Source organism: Octodon degus, unplaced genomic scaffold (genome assembly GCF_000260255.1).
Source record: "Octodon degus isolate 3935 unplaced genomic scaffold, OctDeg1.0 scaffold00236, whole genome shotgun sequence".
Lineage (NCBI taxonomy): Eukaryota > Metazoa > Chordata > Mammalia > Rodentia > Octodontidae > Octodon > Octodon degus.
In genome coordinates, this window is record NW_004524812.1 from 1,509,207 (window position 1) to 1,533,505 (window position 24,299).

Sequence of the window (24,299 nt, forward strand, 5' to 3'; positions counted from 1 at the left end):
TATATACATATATATCCCTCAGATAAACTTTGTTTGAAGTGTTATCTAATGATCATCTGAATCGCTATCACAATAAGTTTGAGTAAGCATCTTAAAATACTGATTTGGGGGATATCCCAAATGTCAGAATTCGATAGATCTGGGGTAAAGTTTCAAATGAATGTATAGTCTGAAAAACACTGCCATTAGAGAGGCCATTTACACAGTTTTTTTCCACTTTAGGTATAGTCTGCAGACAGTGCACCCATAATACTATGTAGTGAATTCTTTAATTTTTGACTTTAGAACAGCAAAAATATTGGTTGAGATTAACTGAAACTGAACTCCAATAATAAGAACTATATACCTACTCAGTTATATGTGCATACTCACACACACACACACACACACAACATACATTATGCTTATTTATCTTATGTATTGTATTTCAATAAAATGAACTTTAAGAGTCTATGGTAGATTTTGATATCAACCTCCATATCCTCTTAAGAAACTGACCCTATATATTTTTCTTCCATATTCTAGGAATTGTGCCTAAGTTGACATTACCTGATCTGGGAGACCCAATGATTACTTTAGTGTACTTATTAGGAACACCATGAAATTGCCTTAAGTGTCAATATGTAGTTTATTTCTGTGTTAATGCTCATTTCATTCTACTACATTCTACAAATGGCTGGTTAGCTGCTTAACTATTTGATATGGATTGGCAATTCTTATTTGAGACAGGGCCTTGCTGTAAAGTTCAGGCTGCCCTTGAACTCACTGCATAGCCCAGGCTTGTTTCAAACTCTTAGTAATTCTCCTGCCTCAGCCTCCAAGTACTGGTATTACAGGCATGGGCTGCCATACCCAGCTCCAATTCTTTTTGTTTATCTCTAACTTGATGGTTCAAAAAGTAGAGGTGACTAGAAGGGAAAAGAATATATGAAAATAACCCAAGGAGCTTCTCCACCTTGTACTCTCAAGATATCTGAGATTTTCGCAATACTCAAGTTTGTGGCTAGGCTAAAGAACTTGGGTTGAGTATCCCTGGTGTAGCCAGAATTGTGCAGCATTGTGTTCTCTTAAACAGTTGGATTCTGTAATTTAAAAAGAAAAAAAAAAGCATTTGAGGTGAGAAAATGGAAGATGTGTTTACCTTTGTTTGAGAAGGGTATATACCCTTAGTTTAGGGTCTAAGCTGCAAATAAATTGCTATGGTTTATGTCCGGATAGCCCCTAAAGTTTCATGCGATCCTAGATGGGACTTTTAGAAAAATGATTGATTATAGGGGCATTATTGCTGATTGCTGCTAGGATGGGGGGCCTAGTTTTAAGAAGCAAGTCACTGTGCGTGTGATTCAGATGGTGTCTCCCTCGTCAGTCTTCCCTGGACTCGGCCTCCTTGCTGCTACGATGTAAGTAGCATGGCAATTTTTCCTCTGCCATGCCCCTCTGTGGTGCAGCTCTGCCTTGTAGCCAGCTGACACTGAGTGAAGCAGTGAGCCAAAATAAACTTGTCCTGCTTTAAATTGTGTCTGCTATTGTAACCCAACAAGGAAAATGTGACTAAAACAGATTCTGGTACCAGAGAATTAGTGTCATTCTTCAGATGCTGCCCAACCATGTTGTTCAGTTTTTGGAACTGGCTCAAGGGAGGAGTTTAGAAAAGTTTGGAGATGTTGACTGGAGAAACCCTGGGATGCTCTAAATTGAGATTTAGGAGATTTCAGTAAAGGAGATATAATCTGTGTCACACCCACAGTGATACCCCTTTTCCAAACAGCCCCCACATAGGGAAAGGGAACTAACAGCATTCAGCTACAATGAACCTATAATCCAATTACTTTCCAAAGATCCCATTTTTTAAAATTAGGCTTTAGGATGTCTAGATATAAACCATAGCACATATCTTCCCATTTTACTCTCTACACAGGTTCAGTATTGCATAAACATCCTTCAGTTTCATCCCAATCTTTACTTCTCTGGTAGTGTTAGCTCACAGTATTACTAGTTAATCACTTCTTGCTTCTATTCCTAGATCTGCTGAATGACATTTGGATTTACAATCGGCATCTTCAGAGATAAATCTGGTCCAGTCTTTCCCAAGGTTGATAAGAAATATGGCTTAGATTCCAAGTTCCTTACATTATGATGGTATGACAAAAAAACATAAAATGTAAGGGACTTATTTTTTTTGGGGGGACAAGAAAATTATTCATGGGAATTCCATTCCCAAATGATCTGGGTCACATATGTCAAGACTGTAAGCACATGACAGTAGAATTAAAAGCCAGACCTCAAATGAAAAGTTTATAAGACAGGGGCGGATGACAGGGTTAAACAAGATGGACTAAACCATATTACTGTTAACCCAATATGTATATAATACATAGTATCTTAGTTACCGTTGCATTGCTGGGATAAAATACTGGATAAAATACCCCAAATTAAAGTATGAAATGTTTGTTTCAGCTCACATTTTGTAGACGATCTAGTCCATAGTCAGCTAGCTCCAACAGAGCGGTATAGCAGAGGTACATGACAGAGGAGAAATAGTCCATGGCAAGCATGTAGGAGACAATGAAGCAGCAAACAGCAGCAGGAATCCCCCTTCCCTCTCTCCCTTTACATTCCATCCAGGCTATAAACCTATTGATTGGTGCCACCCACAGCCAGGGTGGGGCTTCCATCATCCATACCCTGAACTATGCTTATTTAAATCACTGAATTAATTTAGTACCACATACCCTTAATCCCAGTATCACATCCTAGAGCACATGAAGCTTGGGGGCATATCTAGATATGTCATAGCACCCAACACATAGTGAGCCCTTAATCTGCTCTGAATTGTGTCACTTATGTGTGGAATCTAAAATCATCATATTCATAGAAGCAGACAGTACAATGGTGGTTTCTAGGGGCTGAGAGTAGTAGAGAGCCAGCTGGGAAATGGGAAGATGTTGGGCAAAGGGAACAAAACTTTAGGCAGATAGGGGGAATAAGTTCTGGTGATCTATGATACAACATGGTGAGTATAACTAAGAATAATGCATTGTACACTTGAAAATTCCTAGACAGTAAAACTTGGATGTTCCTATCAAAACAAAGCAGTACGTATGTGAAGTGACAGACATAGTAATAGCTTGATATAGTACTTTACAACATATCTCCATCAAAACATCAAGTTGTATGTCATAAATATATACAATGTTTATCAATTATACATTAAGAAAGCTTTAAAAACTTACTTGGAATTAAAAAGGATTAACACTGAAACTAAGGCCAAGTTTCAAAGGCAAATAGGTTCACTGAATGGAAAGTCTGTAAAAAAGGAAAATCATTCAGTCCCTAACAGAACCTGGGTAGCAGGATTGCTGGAGTCCTGGAGAATATTTTGCAAGTGGAGTTGAATTTGGGATGCAGTCAGTGTGTGTAAAACTAGACACTTCTTTCATATTTTAAGTGTATGCTCTTTTTTTCTGAATATTTTCCTAGTATGTCACATTACGCTTTACACTCCAGTGTTACATTTAATCATAAGCACAGTCAAGGACTTCTCCGAAAAACCTATAGCCCCTGTTGATGTAGTACAATTGTTTTTTTTATCATGATCTACATCTATTGGTGTTTTTAAATTGGGAGGGGGAGGATGGGAATATTTACCCTGGTAGTTGTGTTATATTGATCCACAAGAAATCACTACAAGATTAGTGGTTTAAAGTAATGGTACTTTATTAACTCACAATTCTGCAAGTCACAAGTCTGGGTACATTGTGGCTGCCTCTCTGCTCAGGCTCTCATTAAGCAGAAATCAAGAATACACCAAACTGCATTCTAATCTACAGCTTGAGGTCCTTCTCTAGACTATTGACAGAATTCAGTTCCCTGTTGTTACAGGACTAAGGTCCCTATTTCCTTGATGGCCACAAGACACTGTCAGCTCCATGAGATTGTCCACAATCCACAACGTGTAGCACCATAAGCAGTTCACAGCACAGATATTTGCTTTGTTCCAAGCCAGCAAGAGTACGTTTCTCAAACTTCCTCTTCTCCATTAGCCAGAAAAAAAACTACTTTCAAAAAGCTCATATGATTAAGTCAGATCCATTTTTATAATCTCCCTAATCTTAAGGTCAACTGATTTTGGATTTCAATTACATCTGTAAAATCCCTTCACAGCAGTATCTAGATAGTGTTAGACTGAGTAACTAAGAGAAGGTGAGTATGCCAGGTGGTGGGAATTTTGATGGCCATTTTGGAATTCTGCCTACCACTCCCCACTGAGATGTACCCATATAAATTAAGCATATCATAAAAAAATGAAAGCACGAAATATGAAGCAAATGCTTTTTTACTTATTATTTCTAATACAATATTTTATTCATTAACATGGCCCATTTACTACAGGCTAAGAAATCGACATCAAACTAAGGAAAGGATGAATTAAAGTCCAAGTGTAAACTTAGGTGTATCACAACGTCACAACCCATCTCACGTTTCATAGTTACAAAGTAAAGATGATAACATGATGTTTCCTATCCTAAAATTCTTAAGGGTTCTCTGGATTCAGACTGATTTGGGCTCAACTCCTGACCACTAACTACTACCTGTAAAATTTTGGATAAGCTACTTGACTCTTTTAAATTTCAGTTTCCTTATTTAGAAAATGGTGACAATAACAGTGTCTTCCATTCATAGTGAATTAGGTGAAATTATTATATATTTTATATATTTCATATATTTATATATTTCATATATTAATATATATGAAGTGCTTAATATACTGCCTGACCCTGGAAGCACTAATTTAATGATAGCAATAATATGTTACCAATGAATGAGATAATAGATGAGACTGTCTAGGAAAGTTTGAAGAACTATTCTCAAGCAATATATCTGCATTACATACAAATACCATACCATTAAGCACGTACTCTATATGTATGTTGGATATGTTTAACATTACATATTTAACACATTGTGTGGTTGCAATTCCCATTTCAGCTTGTCCCTGATCCCATTCTCTGTAAACAAATCAGTGTATATGCCCAAGACAAAACAAAGAAAACTGATCATCACTGATGTGATTTGAAATGTATGGATGCTATCCTCATAAACAGATTATGGTTAATATCATGGGTTGGATTAATTATCGGGAGTGGTTTATAATAAAAGCAAGTATGCTCCCTTTCTGTCTCCCTCTCTCATGCCCTTCTTCACTTGGCACTTGAAGGCTCTGTTAAATGTGGGACCTTCAACCTTGGACTTGCAGTCTCTAAAAGCATAATGAATCTCTGCTCATTAAAAAGTATCTGGTATCAGGCACTTTTTAAAAGATGACAGGTTTTATATGAACTTAGTAATCCGAACTATGATCAGTGGATAGAAGTCACAGAAATGCAGACTTGGGCTAAATAAAATGAAATTTTTTAACATTTGAGGTTATCTAAAAATTGGGTAAATAGTAAGTTCCATGTCCTTGAACAACTATCAGAGACATTTGTAGAAGGAATTCATGCATGAGATAAGAGGCTTGTACTAATAACCTTTAAAGAGCCTTTCACCTCCAAATATCATCACATTGGGCATTAGATTTCCAAATATGAATTTTGAGGACACAAACACTTAGTGCACAGTGCTATGCAATTCTAGTTGTTGCTGTTGAATCTCTATGTCTATGTGTTTCAGTCTGCAGATTGATAATTCTACACAAATGTTTGCCATTAGATTAAATTTCAGCAATTAAAAAGTACATATAAAGATGCTATATGGGGCAAAGAGAGCTACAGAAGAAATTTTCTAACAGTTTATGACTTTGATTTTTTTAAGCATAAAGTTCATATGTCTTTATCTTTTATATATCTGGCTATAGATACAGTTTATTGTTTTGGAAAGTAAAATGCTTGGTCTATATTACTAGAAATTTATATCTGATGTTAGATATTGCTGTTAGAAGCTCCACATCAGTCCATCATTTCATTTTCTTTAGAACTATAACTTATTTTTTGCATGCATCAGGCCTGCAGTGCAGAAAATATGACATTTTACTGATAGACTAGATACAATCCAAGACTTGCTTATGGGTATTTTTTCTAAATTTAGTTTCTTGGTAACATTTATTGAACTGTTCCAGAACTATAATATGGTACTCATAAGTAGGTCCAGGAATCTTAGGCATGTTGTAACATTGGAAACAAATCTGAGGTCTTAATTTTATATAATTCTACTTTATAAATGACAGGTTATATATTTTAATATTTTCCCCCTGGTTCACAAAATACTGTAGAAAACCCAAGCAATATGCAATGATACAAATAAGGCACACATATTTTGTTATTATTTTTTAAATCAGCAACTAAAGTCAGTCACCATCAATCTTTATAAATATTCTCCCAGAATTCTCTCTATATATAACTATACAGATATATTGACTCATGATTTTACACAAATGTGATTATACATATAGCATTCCATATAACATGTTTTCATTGAACAAAAAATAAGCTCTAATTCCAATGAAGATAAGATCTTAACTCTTCATAACTTATAGTAAGTATATTGTTCCTGTCTGTTAGCACCTTTCCTTGGAAAAATATACTCAATGAATACCTCATGCAGTCTTACCAAAGAAGATAATCATGATTGTCTCTCCCTGATTGTTGTATGGCAGTGAATTAGCTGAATCAGGTCTGACAAATGAGTTTTCTAAGCCTCTGGTAAAATGGGCTTAAGACCAATCAATATCCTTTTTAATATATAAACCCTAGGAGAAAATCTTGCTTCCTTTAGGATTCAGAGTGAAGGCATTATTATGGCTTGTATTCAGATGTCTCCCAAAGCCTCATACACTCATAGGTGGGGATCTGACTGGATCATGGAGGTGTGACACATTGTCATGGAAGTGTGATGTTTGATCTAGGGTGTGTGATACTGGATTAGTCCACAGATGGGATTTATAGCTGGGTGTGATATTGGGAGGTGAAGCATTGCCAAACTTATTTTAGCAGACAAATCATAACTGCGTATAGTTTAGGGGCACAATGTGATGTGTTAATCTATGTATTCACTGCAGAAAGATTTGATCAAGCTAATTAACATATCTATCACTTTACAACCTACAATTTTTGTGAAAATGTTAAAAATCTATTATTTTAATTAACATTCTTGGAACTTGCAAAAACCTAATCTCATAATTACTACCTTTTAACAATAGTTATATCCTCACAAAAGTTCACAAATTCTTTTTTTAACAGTTTAAAAATTTTTTTTCCATAATTTTATTGAGAAACAAATAGCAATGAGACAGTTTCAAACAAAATTGGTAGGACAGTTTCAATAATTAACACATTGCATACATTCTTCCTAGTGGTTAATTGCTGTACAAGACGCAGACATGATATCCTATTTACAAACACTATTAGAACAAATCCCTCTATTCATTAAGAGAATGTAACTATATATCTATCCTAACCATTTTGAATACAAAGATACAAAATGGACATTCACCTGTATCCCCCTTTTTTGTTAAGTTCTGTTATTTGAATATTATAGGTGTGTAAACTCAGCAAAATATTCTAAAAGAGTCCAGTAGTCCACAAATTCTTTATTGCACTACTTTTGAAATCCAAAATGCTCTAAAGCCCAGGTTTGTTTTGAGGTACAGTGTCACTATGTAGCTCAGGTTGGTCTCAAATTCATGATCCTCCTGCATCACCCTCCCAGCACTGGGATTACAAGTGTGCACCACCATAGTAGGCTAAGTTTCTTTTTTTAAGGAAGCTGACAATTAAGCTGATCTATGAACTCATTTGCTTATACAGTGCTTTTCTTAACCCCTTAGGGGAGTCAGAGAATATACAGTATGTAGCATTTTAATTTATGTGAATCCAACACACTACATCAGACCTTGTCCAGGTTCCTTGAGAAGAACTCTAGTATCTCCTTCTAGCCTGAGGCTATGTCTCTGGTACCAGTCTCGACTTTCCTATGGTCATCTTTATACCATAGTTGAGGCTTCACAAACAACTTTCATGAACCTAGTAGGAAATCAGAGAAAAATAAGTACACCTTGTGCTCATACTAAAAGTCAGTGACCCATTAAGAAAGACAATGCATGGGAAAGAGATATAAAAATTAGTTTAGATGTGCATGCAGGGCTGGGGAGATGGCTCAGCAGAATAAGCACTTCCCTGGCAAGCGCAAGGGCCTGAGTTCAATCCCCAGTTCCACCAAAAAAAAATGTGCATGCACTACCTTCCAACAATGAATTTGATCATTATGTACTACAAACACCTATTATTACTGAGCATGAAATCTTTCTACATATATCTTCATTTTCACATACTTAACTTTATTTTTATTAATATATGTCACACATATTTATCACATTCATCGTATGGAATTTTTATCTAAGCATAATATATTTTAATTGTTTTTTCCCATTTCTCTCCTTTCAATCCTTCTTCCCCTACCCATTTATAAAAGCTTCATTCCCATTTCTCCTTCATTTTTTCTTTTTCCTTTCCTTCTCTTTCCAGTCCATTCTCCCTTGTTCTCCTGCCCATTTTAATGTGTTCTTCCTCCTTCCCAATATCCATCCTCCATTATGCTCTTTATTTACTCTTTTTCATATAAGAGAAACAATGCAATATTTAAACTTGTGTGCCCAATATATTTCACTTAAGATTATGGTCTCGTGGTACATTCATTTTTCTACAAATGATTCAAATTTATCCTTCTTTATGGCATAATTTTCTTCATCTTCCGATGGGCACATGGTTTTTTCCAATGTTTAGCTATTATAAATTGTGCTGTTATAAACATGGGTATGCATATATCACTGTGCTGTGATACTCTTTTGAGAAGATACCTAAGATGGGAACAGCTGAGTCACATGGAACCTCTAGTTTTTGTTTGTTAAGTAATTTCCATAATGATTTTCATACTGATTGTACCAATTTATACTCCCACCATGGAGAAGGGATCCTTTGTCTCCATAGAGCAGCATTTAATATTCGTTGGTTTCTTGACGACAGTCATTCATTCTGGAGTAAAATGTCATCTCAGTGTTACTTTGCATTTCCTGAGTGATCAGTGCTATTGAGCTATATATGAAGAAAAACATTTCTTCGTATATGTTCAAATAAATATATGGAATAGATTTGAAATGTGTGAAAATGTATTAAAAACATATGAAATACATAAAAATGTATCAATATATGAAATATATGAGAAATGTATTTGCAAACAAATATATGAAAAAACGTTCAACAGCACTGGTCACTTGAGAAACACCTATGTTCATCACTGGACATTGAGGAGTCAAGGATCAGAAGTTAGTTACTATCTTAGCATTGCATGGTTATCTGTTCAACGTAAAACATCTGGCTGACACACATTTTGGGCAGTATGTAAAATTTTCTCTCACCTAAAGTGTTGGCAACAATAGGCAAGTATAGAAAAAAGTTAACCAGAGGCCTTATACTGGCTCAGCTCCATCAATAAATCCATCATCACTTTATTGGCACCATCCACGTGTATTTCTCACAGACCCCACCCTTTCGCCTTCAGAATCATCTCTAGAGATCTTAATTAGAGATCTTGTGAATAGGGGAGTTTATTCCTCTAATGCTAAAGGGGTGGACCTCCGACTCAACTTGGGTGGGTTATTCCAGGCTCGGATAAAACAAAGAAAATACTCTACAAACCAAAATGCCCACACTAAGGTTTCCGGACATTTCTTTACAAGAAAAAAAAAAGCAGTCTCAAAAATCATTCCTCTCAAAAGGTCTCTGTTTGCAAGTGCAGAGCTGAAAGAGTTCGTAGGGAAAATACTTACTTCGAACCCCAACAATGCCCGAGGAGAGCAGGCCAGTCAACAAGCTTCTCCCGCGTACGTCCTAAACTCCACCTACGCGTGGCTCACCCCTCCCTTCACGGGTACTTCCGGCCTCCGCCTAATACCCTCAACGCGCTTGCGCCGTTTTGATAGGCTTCTGGAGCATAACTAAGCAGAACTCTGCCTCTCTGGGACCGCCCCCGCCACCTCTTCGCCCCGCCCACGCTTCGACCGCCCCCCCCAGCCCAAATCTCGCGAGGGTAGGTGTGCGTCGGTATTTTGCGGGCTACTCGTTCTCTCAGCTGCTGTAATCGCTGCTGCAGGAGAAATTGGAGCTGCCGTCGCTGGCACGCCCGCCCTCCCCCACTAAGAAGAGCTACGGCCTCTTCTCTCACGCTCCTTATACACCTATTGGTGGGAGCGGCGGCAGCAACAGTCCGTGGACCCTCTGCCGCCTCTTCTTGCGGCTGCTCTACCGGTCATTCCCTCGGCCCCTCAACTGAGGGGGGCCCCCCGTCCCTAACCAGCTTCCTACTTCTCCCTCTTCAGCTTCGCCTGGAACCCATCTCCCCAGTCTCGCCGGGGTGGAGGACGACGAAGAAGAACCAGGAGAGTCACCCTTCCTCCAGGCGGCGCCGGCCCCCACACCGCGGGTGTGTCCTATAAATGGCGTCTGAAAGCGACACCGAGGAATTTTATGATGCCCCTGAAGATGTGCACCTTGGGGTCGGCTACCCAGTAGGGTAAGTAACAGAGCTATGGCTCTGAAACTGGGCGTTCCAGTCCTGTGCATTTTCCTGCCCGTGCCCCTTTTCCTCTCCCAGGTCCTGTGTCTGCCACCGCTGGTTACTCCGGTCTCACTGGAGCACTTCACGACCTGGACCTGGGGCTTAGGACAGGGTGCGTTGGAGGAGGAAAAAGCGCCCACCTCAAGAATCACCTTCCTTTTTCCCCAGTGAATGGCCCTAAGGGCTGTTTTGGGTCTCCGTTTCTAGTTTCTTCCACTGGGACAGCCTAACGTGCGGGAGAGCCAGAGACTTGGATTCTTGAGGTTCCGACTTTACCTTTTAAACATCCGTTTTGGTCTTGGGGACCATAGATTAAATTAGCGGTAGGGAGAAATTGCACTGCCCCGGTTTTTTTCTTCTTTTCCTTCCTCCTCCTCCTCTTCCTTTCAACCGCTAACTTACCTATTTGTTTTAGAGGTGGTTAGAACTCTTATTTCCGTCCACTTTTCTTTGCACAGAAAAAGAGTGAGAGAAAGGTTGGATATTAAGTCTTCTAGCTGGTGTACTCTAGATCAACTGTTTTACTAAAATAGCACCTTACCTGGAGGCAAAGAAAATCGAAGACAATATCCTTACCGTTAAGGTAAGGTCTAAAAGAGTAGCGGGATGTAAGTGTACTGGTACACATGGACTACGGAGGTACAAACGGTTACTGAGTAATTTGGTGCTTGGAAGGAAAACTCCAGCTTTGTGTCCTTCATCAAATTTGGCAAGATGTTTTAGTAGTGATTAATATGGGTGATTCTGAAAGTACAGTAATTGGAATGGTTCACTTGACCACAAGTTGTACTTACCACTCCTACACTTTTCAAAGTTGAGACGGTGTTTAAAGCGATTTTGCTGAACTTTAGAACTAGAGACAGCAAAATGATTTTCCTGCCTGTAAAAACGTGAGAATGAGTAAAATTTGTATGTTAGTGTAAATCACTAGTGTGATTGCTGAGGTTCAATAGCTCTCACCACCGAAGAAATACCGTTTGATGCAAATAATCAGTACATTCTATAATTTATTCTGAAATCTAATACACATTATAAAAATATATACCCCAGAAATTATGGCAATAAAATCAGCAATATATGCTAATAAGTTGCACAAGTGTGTTTCCAACCATCTCATATCACTATTGTGAGATTTTGGGGTGGTAATAACCAATTTTGAGATGGCACTGAATCTTAACTCCACTATCTGAGACAAGTTCAAACCTTAGATACTGGAAGATAGAAAAATGTTTGGATTTTTAAGTATATTGGTTTCCCTTCAAATTAAAAATTTTGGTGTGTGGTTTTCCTTTTAAAATAATACTGTCAATTTAGGTTATAAGACTGAGTATTTGAGTACTTACATTGTATGTGTGTTGGAATCGAGGAGGGAAGTAACATGATTGTTATCAATTTATAGCTATGTATATATAGCTCTTTTTCACTGAATAAAATAAGTATAATTTCAAAAGACAGTTATCTCAGGGCCTGTATCAGCTGTTTAGTCCAGTACCTGGCTGAGGAAGTGCATTCAAATAGTCATTCCTTTTTTGTCAGTATCAAATTGTTAACTTTACATAGTGCTTACTTTGGGAGTACATACACAGAATTTGGACCATTTTACCTAGCTAAACTGGATGAGTCATTTTGATAGAATTGATAATCACTCCTTCCCTCTGGGATAATATAGCTTCTCATGCACTTTGATATTTTGGTACTAGGTGAAAAGTTTAAAAAGAAAAGAAGGTCCCTTGGAATCCAGCTTCCTAATTTAACTCAAACCTGTCCAAATATGACATGTTGAGCACTCTATGAATAAAACTATATAGAATCTGTCTAGATTCCATGTCTCCACTGAATGTTTAAGTGAGAGGACTTGGAAGAATATTGGCTCATCTGCACAACTGCATCTGAAAAGAACTAGCATATTAAGAGGACTGAAAAGGGTGACGTCATTTATATCTTCTTCTGTCTTTTGTGATAGGTGTTTTGTGTTTGCATAAGGCACTGTGAGCAAACTTGCCTTGGCAACTAATAACCTAGAAATGCATTAAGAACTCTTAATTTGTGGAATCAAATGGCATCAGTCTTTAGTCATCAGAATTGTCTTCTGTCACTTGGCATGAACTGGAGTGACAACTATACAAACTCTTAAGAGTGATAGATTGAATTTGACACTTTAAGAAATGTTTCTTACTATTGTGTATTGAGAAATACACATATTTATTTGACCAAATTGTAATAAACTGAGCAGGCAGTTGACAGGTAATCTCATGTTTTGTTAATCACCAAAATCCACATACATAGTCCCTTTCTTGAAATTGTTTCATTTCTAGCATTGTTATTTTCTGCTTTGTTTATCTACTCTTTGCAAATAAATGTAGAAAAATTTTTTTAAAAGCTGGGTTTTATTTAATAGTTTTGAGTCCAATACAGCCTACTTTTCCAGTGGCCAGTCATCTCTTGCTCAGGTTTGCAATATATATCACAGTATAATGCTTTATTTTGATTGATATTTTAAGTCCAATTTTCTTATTCTTATCTCCAGTTTTACATATGAGGATACTTAGGCTCAGAAAAATTAAGTACATTGTTCTAGGAGAAGAGCTGGGATTTGAAACCAGCTCTTCAGATTCATAGTCAACAATTTTTCTAGTACATCATAGCTACCCCACACTATATGGAGAGATTATGAGATATCCTCCTCCAATCGATTGTAATTTGAACTGATGCATCTATTTAAAAACAACAGACCAAACTTTTAAGTTCTCTTGGCTAGATATTCTTACTTTCTCTTTTAGGAATATATATTTGTTTTGTCAGATAGAAATTTTGTAAGACCATAGACTATAGAAGGCATAATCTAGTTACTTTTTCTATAAAATGTTGACACTGAAGCCCAGAGAGGGAAAGTGACTTGTTCCTGATGCTACAGCAAATGAATGGCAGAACTATGACTAGATCTCAGGTCATTTGCCATCTACATTCTTTCTTCTGTCATGAGCAATACAGGAGGAAAAAGAAGAGGAACTGTTTTATAGTAGGAAACAGCCTTAGACTGTGAGTCATTTTATTTCCTCATCTTTTACTTGAGAATATATTTTTGAGAACACTTCCAACTCTACATATCTGTCATTGTATTGAGATTTAATAGTATACGTTTATTGATAAGTTGTTGTTCCTGGGAAATCTTTCTGTGATATTTTTCTTCCAGTGGGGTGTGAGGGAGGTGTATCTTTTGACCTTTTAGTTAAACTAGATAGCTTTAGTGCATGGCTTAAGACCAATTTGCTGGGTAAATCATGTATGAGTTAGTATGCCTTCTAACTGCTATGGATTATACCTACACATTTTGAAGGCTGGCACTGGGAACATGTTATAAAAATAAATATAACATTTTCAGCACTTTTTAATGGCAGCTAAAATATTGTTGAGACCTGAAAGAAGGATCAAATCATACATTTGTAGACTAGGAAGAGACTGAATGTAACCTAGGCTCAGTGAAGGGAAGTAAGACACAGCTGATTAGTAGACTAGGAACTACAACCCAAGTCTCCTGATTCTTCATATAAATGATGATGCTATTATCTGTGGAAGGAGGGAGAATAATTCTGGATATTCATACTATAGGTTTCTGACATATGCCCTGCTAAGGTGTTCTCCTATCCAATATGACTAGTTCTTTATGGTTTACCCACCAGAAGACATTGTGTGTTCTAGGAACCTAACTATTGCTTGCTAATTTTCTCCAAGTCAGAATGAGAAACAGTGGCAAAATAGTTTATCTAAGAATAGTGGTTATATTATTTTATTGTATTTTAGTTTTAAGAGTCTAGTTAGAGTTAACTTGAATGCACGATGTTTAGATTTCAGAAATGACAAAATCTTGATTAAGTCTTTGAAACTGAGCTCAAAGTGTCTAGAAGAATTACTCTAAAAAACAAAGTTACATAGCTGCCTTTGTTTATAACTCAGATTTCTGTTTACATAGATGTGAGAAATGTCTCTTAAATTAAAATATTTGTTTTCTTTTTAATTTTTTTATTAGTACATGGTTGCAGATGTTTTAATGGTGATTACATTTATCATTAGGAGTTGGTACACGTACATAAGACATGTTAATTCTTTTTTTGTCCTGTACTCATTCTTCTATGCCCCTTCAATCTCTTAGTTGCTTTCCCATTTTCAAAAGCTCTATCTCAATTTTTTTCTTTTTTCAGTTATTATTTTCATTCCCTTTTCCTCCTTACTTCCTCCATGACTTGTCATATTTGCATAATATAATTATTTTAATAAACATCCTTTAAAATGCTTGTTTGAGCCATCTATGGTGGTGCATGCCTGTAATTCCAGCACTGGGGAGGCTAAGCCAGGAGGATTGCTACAAGTTGGAGGCCAGTCTGGGCTACATAGCAAGTTCAAGGCCAATCTCAACTGTATAGGGAATATCTCACCCCAAAATAAAATAAAATGGCTGTCTCTAAGCTGGTACTTAATTATAGATTATATTTGTTTACTATTGGTTTTATGGACTGACAGAAAATTTTTTTAAAAGTTTTATTTTATTTACTTGGTATAGGGTCTCACTATGCAGCTTGGACTCATAGTGATCTTCCTCTCTCCACCTCCCCAGCACTGGGATTACAGTCATGCACTACCACGCCCAGTTTCAGTGGTCAGCATGGTGGGGGCCAGCACTGCATACTGTACCAAGGATCGAACCCGGGCCCTTGCACTTGCCAGGCAGGTGCTTAGACCACCAAACTATCTTCCTGGCCCCTTGATAGAAATTTTTAAGTGCTATCTTACACACTCATGTAGCGTCACATTGAAGTGGGAAAAACTTTCTACATACTAATTAGTACATTTAAGTTCTAAATATAGTGAGCCCCAACTGTCAGTTGGTGACTTGTGGAGGTAGAACTGTTGGTAGCAGTAAGGTGATTTGGGGGCTCAATTTGAATCCTTACAAATTCCTGTAAATTCAAAACTTTATTCTTATGATAACTGACTTCAGAAAATAGGGTAGATAAAATCTGGTTTTTAAAGATGTACAAAAAACATAGGTAATTTTAAGATGAAAAGTTCATTAGTGGTCTTATAGAACAGACACTTACCACTTTTTTTATTTTGAGACAGGGTCTCAGTAAGTTGCTAAGTTACGTAGGTTGTTTTTGAACTTGTGGTCTTGCTAAGCTTCCCAGAATGTTGTAATTAAAGGCAAGTTTTTGGTATCTGTCTTTTTTTTCAGGTCACTGTAATGACCTAAACAAAGTCAGATGAATTTGCCAGGCAAGTCCCTTGAAGTTGTTGTTTTGTTTTCTTGTACCCTGGTTACAATTTTGGTAGTTACTTCCTGCGGTTATTGTGCTGGTGGTAGAGGAAGGGAATGTGGGGAGGAGATCATGGAGATTGTAGTGATGGAGGTAGCAGAGGTGAAGCTAACCCTAGCAGCTTGATTATATCATCCAGGTTATGAGATTGCTTCCTGGGTCCTCAGTAGCGGGGAAAAAGAGACAAATTCCACCATTTAGTATTGTTTTAGATATATATATACACAGTGAGTTAAAGAATTGTTTTTGTAAGAGATGATATACTTATAAGAAATACTTTAAACAATATTTATTTCTTTATTTATTTATTCATTTATTTTTGTGGTACCAGAGATTGAACTCAGGACCCTGTGCTTGCCAGGCAAGTGCTTATTCTACTGAGCTATCTCCCTGGCCCTTTAAACAATATTTAAAGTAATAATATAGGTACTTTATAATGCCTAACTGATACTTGAATTGATTATCAACCTATATTCCTTTTTTTCCCCCCAGAATTAAGTTCATTTCTACAAACTTACACTAAGTCTGTTCCCTTCTTGCTTTTGGGTATTATCCAGCTCACGGAATGAACTTTTAATTGAGTTCTTCTGTTGTATTATTTCAAATTGAGCAGTCTTTCTTTTAGTCTGTCATTCAGAATTGAGGAAAAACCACCTCAGACCTAAGGTGGGCCTCATACTTGATGGCAACTCCAGTGTTTTCCCCAGTAAGTATACATATTTATTTTAGTTACTACAGCAACCATTGTATCAGTTATTTTCACTGTTTTGCCTTCTCTCAGATTCTAGGATTATCATATAATCAGATTCTCCTAAAGCACTTCAGGTCTTAGCATTTTGGTACTAGCTGTAGCTGTCTAACAGTTTATACTTCAACATTACATCAGGGTCGGTTGCTTACAAGTCCACAAAAATTTTTGTCTCCGAACATTTTCAACAGAAAGAATTTAATGCAAACATGTTTAGGCAATGTTTAGTTATCCTAATATTTTTAGTTCTAGTGTTTAACTGTTGACATCAGCATTACATCACTGATGTCCATTTGCCCTTGCTTTGTAATAGCAAGTAAAATAAATTTTAATATCAAGCGTTCTCATTTAGAAACATACTTTCAGATAGAGTTTTTAGACTCAGTATCATTGCAGATTAGCTGAAGTACCTTAGAAACATATTGACCCATCAGCAAATACCAAATAAATGATCTAGGTGTGTTTTTTTTTGCCTCGCTTTTGTTTTGTTTTGGTTTGGTTTTGGTACCAGGGTTTGAACCCAGGACCTTGAACTTGTCAGGCAGGTGCTTATGCTGCTGAGCTATCTCCCTGGCCCCAAATAATCTTGGATTTTAATAAAAAATAATTTTTGTAGGTTGTAGAAAAAATCCTTGCCTTTAGATAAATTCATTCTAACTTAAGAAAACTTAAAATTTTATAGGAAATGTTATCTTTCATTTGAAGCCTTTAAGTAATCAGAAAAACAGGTAAAGATTGAGCAGTTATATGGGTCTTTATGTTTTTTAAATTCGTTTCACGTATTATTTAGTTGTCTTGCATATTTATAAATATATTGAAGAAGTGTTTAGCAGTTAGATAAGGATATTGAAGAAATACTTGCAATGTTTAAATAATTTGATTGTTTTTGATAGTCATACTTACTAATATTGTGAGGTATAGTAATAACTTCCAAATATGTACAATTTATCTATTGTATGTCCTGACAAATGCCTATTTAGCTGTATAGTTCATTTTTGGTTGGATCATAGAGATTGCTCTTGAGTTATTTGTATATAGTTTGTTGGTCATCAGCCTTTTGCTATATGTCTTATTTGTGAATATTTTCTGACATTCTGTAGAGTCATTCTTTATTCATTGTTTCCTTTGCTGTGCAGAAGCTTTTTAGTTTAATGTAATCCACTTTGTTTTTACTTTTATTGCCTGTGCTTATGGGCAAAAAAATCCTTACCTATTATAATGTTCTAAAGCATTTCCCTTTGCTTTCTTCTAGTAATTTCGTATTTTTGGGTCTTAAATTTAGGTATTTAGTCCAAGTTGATTTTTGTAATTGGTGAGAAATCCAGGTCTAGTTTCATTCTTTTGCATGTGGATATCCAATTTTCCCAGCATCATGTTTTTTTCTAGGTTTTTTTTTTTCTCTTTTTTTAAATGCCAGTACCATATTTTTGTCGTTCTCTAATGCATGTTCTTTGCACCTTTGTCAAAGATCAGTTGGGGTAAATATATGGTTTAGCCCTAGGCTCCAATTTGTTCCATTGGTCTGTGTATCTTTTTATACCAATATAAGGCTTTTTTTTTTTTTTTCGGTATCAGGGACTAAACTCAGGACCCTGCACTTGCGAGCCAAGTGCTTATTCTACTGAGCTATCTCCCCCGTCCCCTAAGGCTATTTTACTTAGTGTTGCCTTGCATTATGTTTTGAAGTCAGATAGTATAATTGCTCCTGCCTAGTTCTTTTTTGTTTAAGATTGTTTTGGCTATTTGAGGATATTTGCGCCGCACCCTCACGTGTGTGTGTGTGTGTGTGTGTGTGTGTGTGTGTGTGTGTGTTTCTGTGTGAACTTTACTATTGGGTTTTATTGTATGAGGAATGTCATTGGTATTTTGATAGGGATTACATTGAATTTGTAGATTACTTTAGTTGTATGGACATTTTAACAATATTGATTCTTCCAGTCTGTGAACACTGTCTTTACAGTGTTCTCTTCAGTTTCTTCAGTGTTTTATAATTTTTATTGTAGAGACCTTTTTAACTAAATTTATTCTTAGATTTTTTTGTAGCTTTCTTTCTTTTTTTTTTTTTGTAGCTTTTTTGAGATTGTTTGCCTGATTTCTTTTTCAGGCAATTAACTGTTCATATGTAGAAAATATCAATTTTTATGTTTACTTAAGTTTTATTAAAACATCACATGTACTTTTTCAAAAAGTATTTCTATGAATTAGATTATAATAAGTTTGTCATTTCACACTTTTTGGCAATGAAATGATTAAATTATGTCTTTCTGACTTGGATTTGTATTAAATGGTGATTTTAATTATTTTAAGATTAATATTAAAAAAAGATTAATATAGCCTAACCAAAACGTGGTTAAATTTTTATAATGTCCCCAAGAAGAATTTTAATTGTATAAATAGGCCTACTTTCTGTACTGGGCCCTAATCCTTACATTTTAAAAAGAGGGCTTAATGTACTTGTTGTTTTGCATTGTATTTTTTTTTTAATAGAAGGAGTGACTCACAAGATTTTTAAAAACTTGTGATGGAAATCTTACAGAAATTTCCATACCATAGATCATTCCAGTACAAAACTCATTAAACCCTCAACATTCTTGTGGACCATAGATTAAACATTCTTGAAAACCAATAAATAATATGTTGTGCTATATTCAGACTTACTTTATCCAAAGGAGGTGTCCTGGTTGCAAAGTATGGAATAGGAATGCTCTCTCTAGCATTGCTTTTGAACTGGGAAAAACAGCTGTGGATGAACTTAATATTTATAGTCTTCATTTAAATCAATCCCTAAATATCTTTATTTAAATTAAGAGACTGTGTAGGGCCAGCCCAGATAGCTCAGCGGATTAAAGAACCTGCTTAGGAAGATGTAGGGGCCTGGGGCTCAATTCCCAGCCTACCAGGGCATGCTGAGACAGCAGTTGAGACTGGGCATTGTGGTGTGTGCCTATAATCCCAGCACTTGGGAGGCTAAAACATAGGAGGATCACTACGAGTCGGATCTGTGTAGTGAGACCCTGTAGATCTTGTATTAAATGCATTTTTTTTAAAAAATACAGCTTTTTAGTTCAGTTTTTTTTTAAATGTACTTGGTTGTTACAGGGTCTCACTAGGCAGCTCAGACTCATAGTGACCCTCATAGTTTTCAGCCTCCCCAGCACTGGGATTACAGGAGTATGCCACTATGCCTGGACCCTGTGACTGGCTCAGCCTGCCCTCCCGGCAGGGCTGGTACAGCATTTGGTGCCGAGGATGGAACCCGGGTCCTATGAACCATGGTCCCTGCTCTTGCCTAATCTTACCTAAGCAGACCCGTTAGTCTGCTGAACTGTCTTTCCAGCCCTTTAGTTGCTTTTTGAGACAGGATCTCCCTGTATAGTCCAGGCTGGACTTGAAATCATCCTGTAACTCAGACTTGGCCTTGAACTCTAACCTCAGACATCTGAGTGCTGGTGTGCAGCACCACACCTGGATGAACACCTGAATTTTAAAATGTGCTTATCTATCCATGTCAACCTGAAATGGTAGTGTTTTGAACATTTACCCCACCCTGATTCCATTCCTTCCAACTTCTCAGCTTACCCAATATAATTAATGCAGAGGTTTCCTAGCATAACAATTTCTTGCCCGTTACAGTTGAAAAGGAGCAGTGATAAAAGAAATGTCATGGGTGGGGATTTTGAAAAGGAGTAGGGAATAATTAGTTAGAATATATATATATATATATATATGCACATTTATGAGTGGAATTGGTTGGTGTCTCAGGTAAAAGTTGGTTGTTGGATTAGTGAAAGATGGGTGAGCAGAGTAAATTAAGTATCTTGATAAAATTAGTACTGTGATGAAAGAGTAGGTTTGTCAATATTTTGCAGTGGGTGTTTTATCTCTATTGGCTCAGTTAAGATAAATGACTGAGATCAGTTCTTTTTCTTTTAAGTGAATTGTACTATCCCTAGTATGTCCCTAGTCACAGCTGTTTGTTGTTGGCTTTTACTTTCGCCATTGCCTTTTGAGCATGGGAACATATCCACAGTTAATGTGTAGCAGCAGCAGCAGCAGCAGCAGCAGCAGCAGCAGCAGCAGCAGCAGCAGCAGCAATGGAAGGTTTAGGTGGGCATCAGTTTGGTGAGTACACATGCTCTGTTTGTTCAGGTTCCACAATTGCTTTTACTTTTGAACTTAGTTCTCTCAAATTTCCACCCAGGTGCACACCTCACTGGCCTGTCACATATACATTTGTAACAGGAAGGAGGGCAAAGAAGGGAGCTGGGCAAGGACTTATTTGAATTTATGGGATCTTTGTAACTTGGGACCATTCTGTATTCTGAATGTCAAATGTTACCAGTGAAGGGTTGGGAGATGTTGCCATTATCCTACACTCTTATCAGTTCCTTTTTATCAGGGTTTTTTTTTCAAGGACAAATGTGTTCAAAACATGAAAATACTGTCCTACATGAGTCCCATGCAAAGAATAAAAATATCTTACCATAATCCCAAATAATGTTGTACATTGTTTTCAAAGTTCTTATTATGTACATTATCACTTCTGAATGTGTTGGCATTCAATGAGATAGGTGTTACATATCTGTCTCAATTGTTAAATTGGCAACCAGGGTAGGTATGATGGATATTGGACTAGTTGTACAACCATTAAGAAGTTCAGCTTTACTAACTTACGGTATTAGAGAAATAGATTTAATGGAAATATAAAACAGTAGCTACTTTCCTTTTATAAACTGTAAACATTTTGTGGTGTAGACTTTACCTATGAGTTAGTAGAACAAGGCTAACTCTCTTAAAATTTCAGTATATATAAATTACTATTTTTTAAAAAGTTTAAAAATAGAAGACAGTGATTCTAATGTCCTCCTTTTTAAGGTTTGACCCAGACACTATTACTGACTTTCACAGGTACTGTGTGTTCTTTGTTCTGAGGGTAAACCACTTAGGGATTTGAGTCACTGCTGATTTGTGCCATAGAACTTCAACAAAGTGTCTCTATCCTACCCAGAAAAGCAGCACACATCTGTAATTCCCAGGACCTGAGAGGCTGAGGCGAGAGAATCTCTTAGGAGTTTGAGGCTAACTTAAGACCACATAGTGAGTTTGAGGTCAGCCTGTACTACATAGTAAGACCTATCTCAAAAAACTAAAAAAAAAAAAAAAAAACTCTGTCTCAGTTGACACTTTCCTGTAACCCCAGCTGCTTGGGAAAATGAGGCCAAAGTTATTGGTGACTGATTTGGGTAATGTTGTGAGACCCTGTTTCAAAATAAAACTTGGGGCTGGCCAGATAGCTCAGTGGATTAAAGCGCCTGCTTAGGCAGACACAGGGGCTGGGGTTCCATCCCCAGCCTTCTGGGCTGGCCCCACCCCCAGAGTGTGTGGAACTGGCAATAGAAACTGGGCGTGATGGTGCACGCCTGTAATCCCAGTGCTTATGAGACTGAAAACAGGAGGATCACTACAAGTCTGATCTGTGTAGTGAGATCCTACAGACCCTGAACTAAATACATAAAAAATAAATAAAATAAAACTTGAACAGGACTGTGCACATAGTTTAGTAATATAGCAGTCATCTAGCATAAATGAGCACCTGGGTTCAGTCTCTGTTGCCACCTCCCAGACTTTTTATCCCCAGATATTCTTTTTATAATTGTTTTATAGCTTGTTAATAGTTGTTTAGTTGATCCAAGCACTGTTTTTCTTTTATATATATATATATATATATATATATATGTATCTGATTCATATTTTTTGCCATAGCCACTAACTAGAAACACAGTTTTTCTCCTTTGTGTTTTCTAGCAGTCACAATGAGTGGATGTGGCAGTTATTAACCTTTTTCACCTAATCAAACCACCATTGGCTATCAAATTAATGAGAAAAATGCATTCTTGATAACTAGGAAATTGCAAAAGTTACATAAATAGTAATTACTATTTAAGATGCAAGTAAGATTGACTAATATTTATAATAAATAATAAAAGGCTTAAACATGTCCTATATGATATTTTATATAGGCAAGCATTCTAACTTAAAATTTTCCTAAAATATTTAGTCCTTGATAGATATTTGGGGTCTCACTACTAGGTCTCACTACTAGATCAATAGCATGCAAAAGTATAAACTCAGATACCTGGGGCCAGCCAAATAGCTCAGTGGATTAAAAGGCCTGCAAGCAGGCACAGTGGCCAAGGGTTTGATCCCCAGGCCTGCCATGCTGGCCCGGCCCCCGGGGCATGCTGAGACAGCAATTGAGACTGGGCATTAGAGAGAGAGAGAGAGAGAGAGAGAGAGAGAGAGAGAGAGAGACTGGGCATGGTGGCACACACCTGTAATCCCAGCTCTTGGGAGGCTGTAAACAGGCAGATTACTACAAGTTTGATCTAGTAGTGAGACCTTGAACACCCTGTAGACCCTTCCCCTAAAATACAAAAAAAATTAAAATTAAAAAAATTCAGAAACCTAAACCATAGAAATTGAGTTTATAAAAAAAGGGGCTTAATATTGAAACTTAGTGAAATGTTTGGTTTTCTATTAACATGACATTGAGGAAGAATGTGACTAAAAAGTACAACTTCTTTTTCTTTCTCAAAAATTTTATCAGAAATAATAAAAACAGATTTTCTTTAGTTAAGAAACCAAAACAAATGGCATGGTTAAATTTTGTTCCTTTACCCATCTTTGATGATGAACAGTCAACTCAGAAGAAGAAAAAACAACTTGAAGTCTGAACAATTAGTTCACTGATAGTAGAATTGAGCAGTCTAAATTGATAATAAAAGGTGACAGGTGTTTTCAGGGCCTTATTTTTGCTTTTTGTTATTGAGGATTAAATCTAGAACCTTTTCACTGAGCTACATTCCAGCATTTTTTATTTTGATTTTTGAGAGGAAGTTTAAGTCATAACTTGTCCAGCTTGAGCTCAGCTTATGATTTTCCTGCCTCAGCCTCCCACACATGTACCACAATGCCCTAATTTTTATTCAGAAGTTACTGGTGTTTTCTTGTTAAGGTTAATACTCAGTTAAATATTCCAGTTAACTTGCAAGATCATTTTAACATATTGATAAAGCTTTTCTAATGTGAGCTCAGCTCAATATCGTGTTTACTTTGTAAAAAGTAAGTTACAGAGTGATTTAGCGTGCTTGCATTCTGTATTGACTTCTCCAGGCAGGAATGAATGTAATAGTTATTTGCTTCTGTACCAGTTTTGCTAGACTTTTTAATAATTAATAGGTATGACTTTTATTCTAACTAACTTGATAAAGTGGGACATTGATATTGCCACCTTACACTGGGGTTATTGTATTAATGTAGCTATTTACTTGTTGAATAGTTGTAAATGTGCAGAGTGGAATGTCTTTATCCTAGAATTCTTGAAAAAGCCAAGGAAAAGGTTTTTTCCTCTTTTTATTTTGTTAACACATCAAGCTGTTCTTTTAGGAATATGGCAAAAAACTACATAAGTTTTCAAAAATAAGGTTTCACTTTAGATAAGATATAATAGTTTTAAGGGTTTACTTTGTGATTTACTTCATGTAAGCAGACTTATATTTCAGCACAGTTTCCTCTGATTTCAGTAAAACTTTTACAAATTGCTGTAAATCCTACTTTCAAAAACTGGA

The 24,299-nt window shown here is 36.6% G+C and overlaps 1 protein-coding gene and 1 long non-coding RNA gene across 2 annotated transcripts in view; one reads left to right on the forward strand and one right to left on the reverse strand.

Moving 5' to 3' along the window:
* Positions 1-9,881, reverse strand: part of LOC111813892 — a 19,686-nt gene extending 9,805 nt beyond the window's left edge. The window contains exons 1-2 of the long non-coding RNA XR_002819020.1: positions 9,824-9,881; positions 7,891-8,021 (exon numbers count right to left, since the gene is read on the reverse strand). This is a non-coding gene — a long non-coding RNA (uncharacterized LOC111813892). The remainder of the gene's footprint in view (positions 1-7,890; positions 8,022-9,823) is intronic.
* A 236-nt stretch (positions 9,882-10,117) lies between these two features.
* The window catches only part of Wdr44 (WD repeat domain 44), a 101,565-nt gene continuing 87,383 nt past the window's right edge, over positions 10,118-24,299 (forward strand). Inside the window, 1 exon segment of the mRNA XM_004645685.2 lies at positions 10,118-10,566. Coding sequence (XP_004645742.1) covers positions 10,490-10,566 — 77 coding nt within the window. The 5' untranslated portion in view covers positions 10,118-10,489.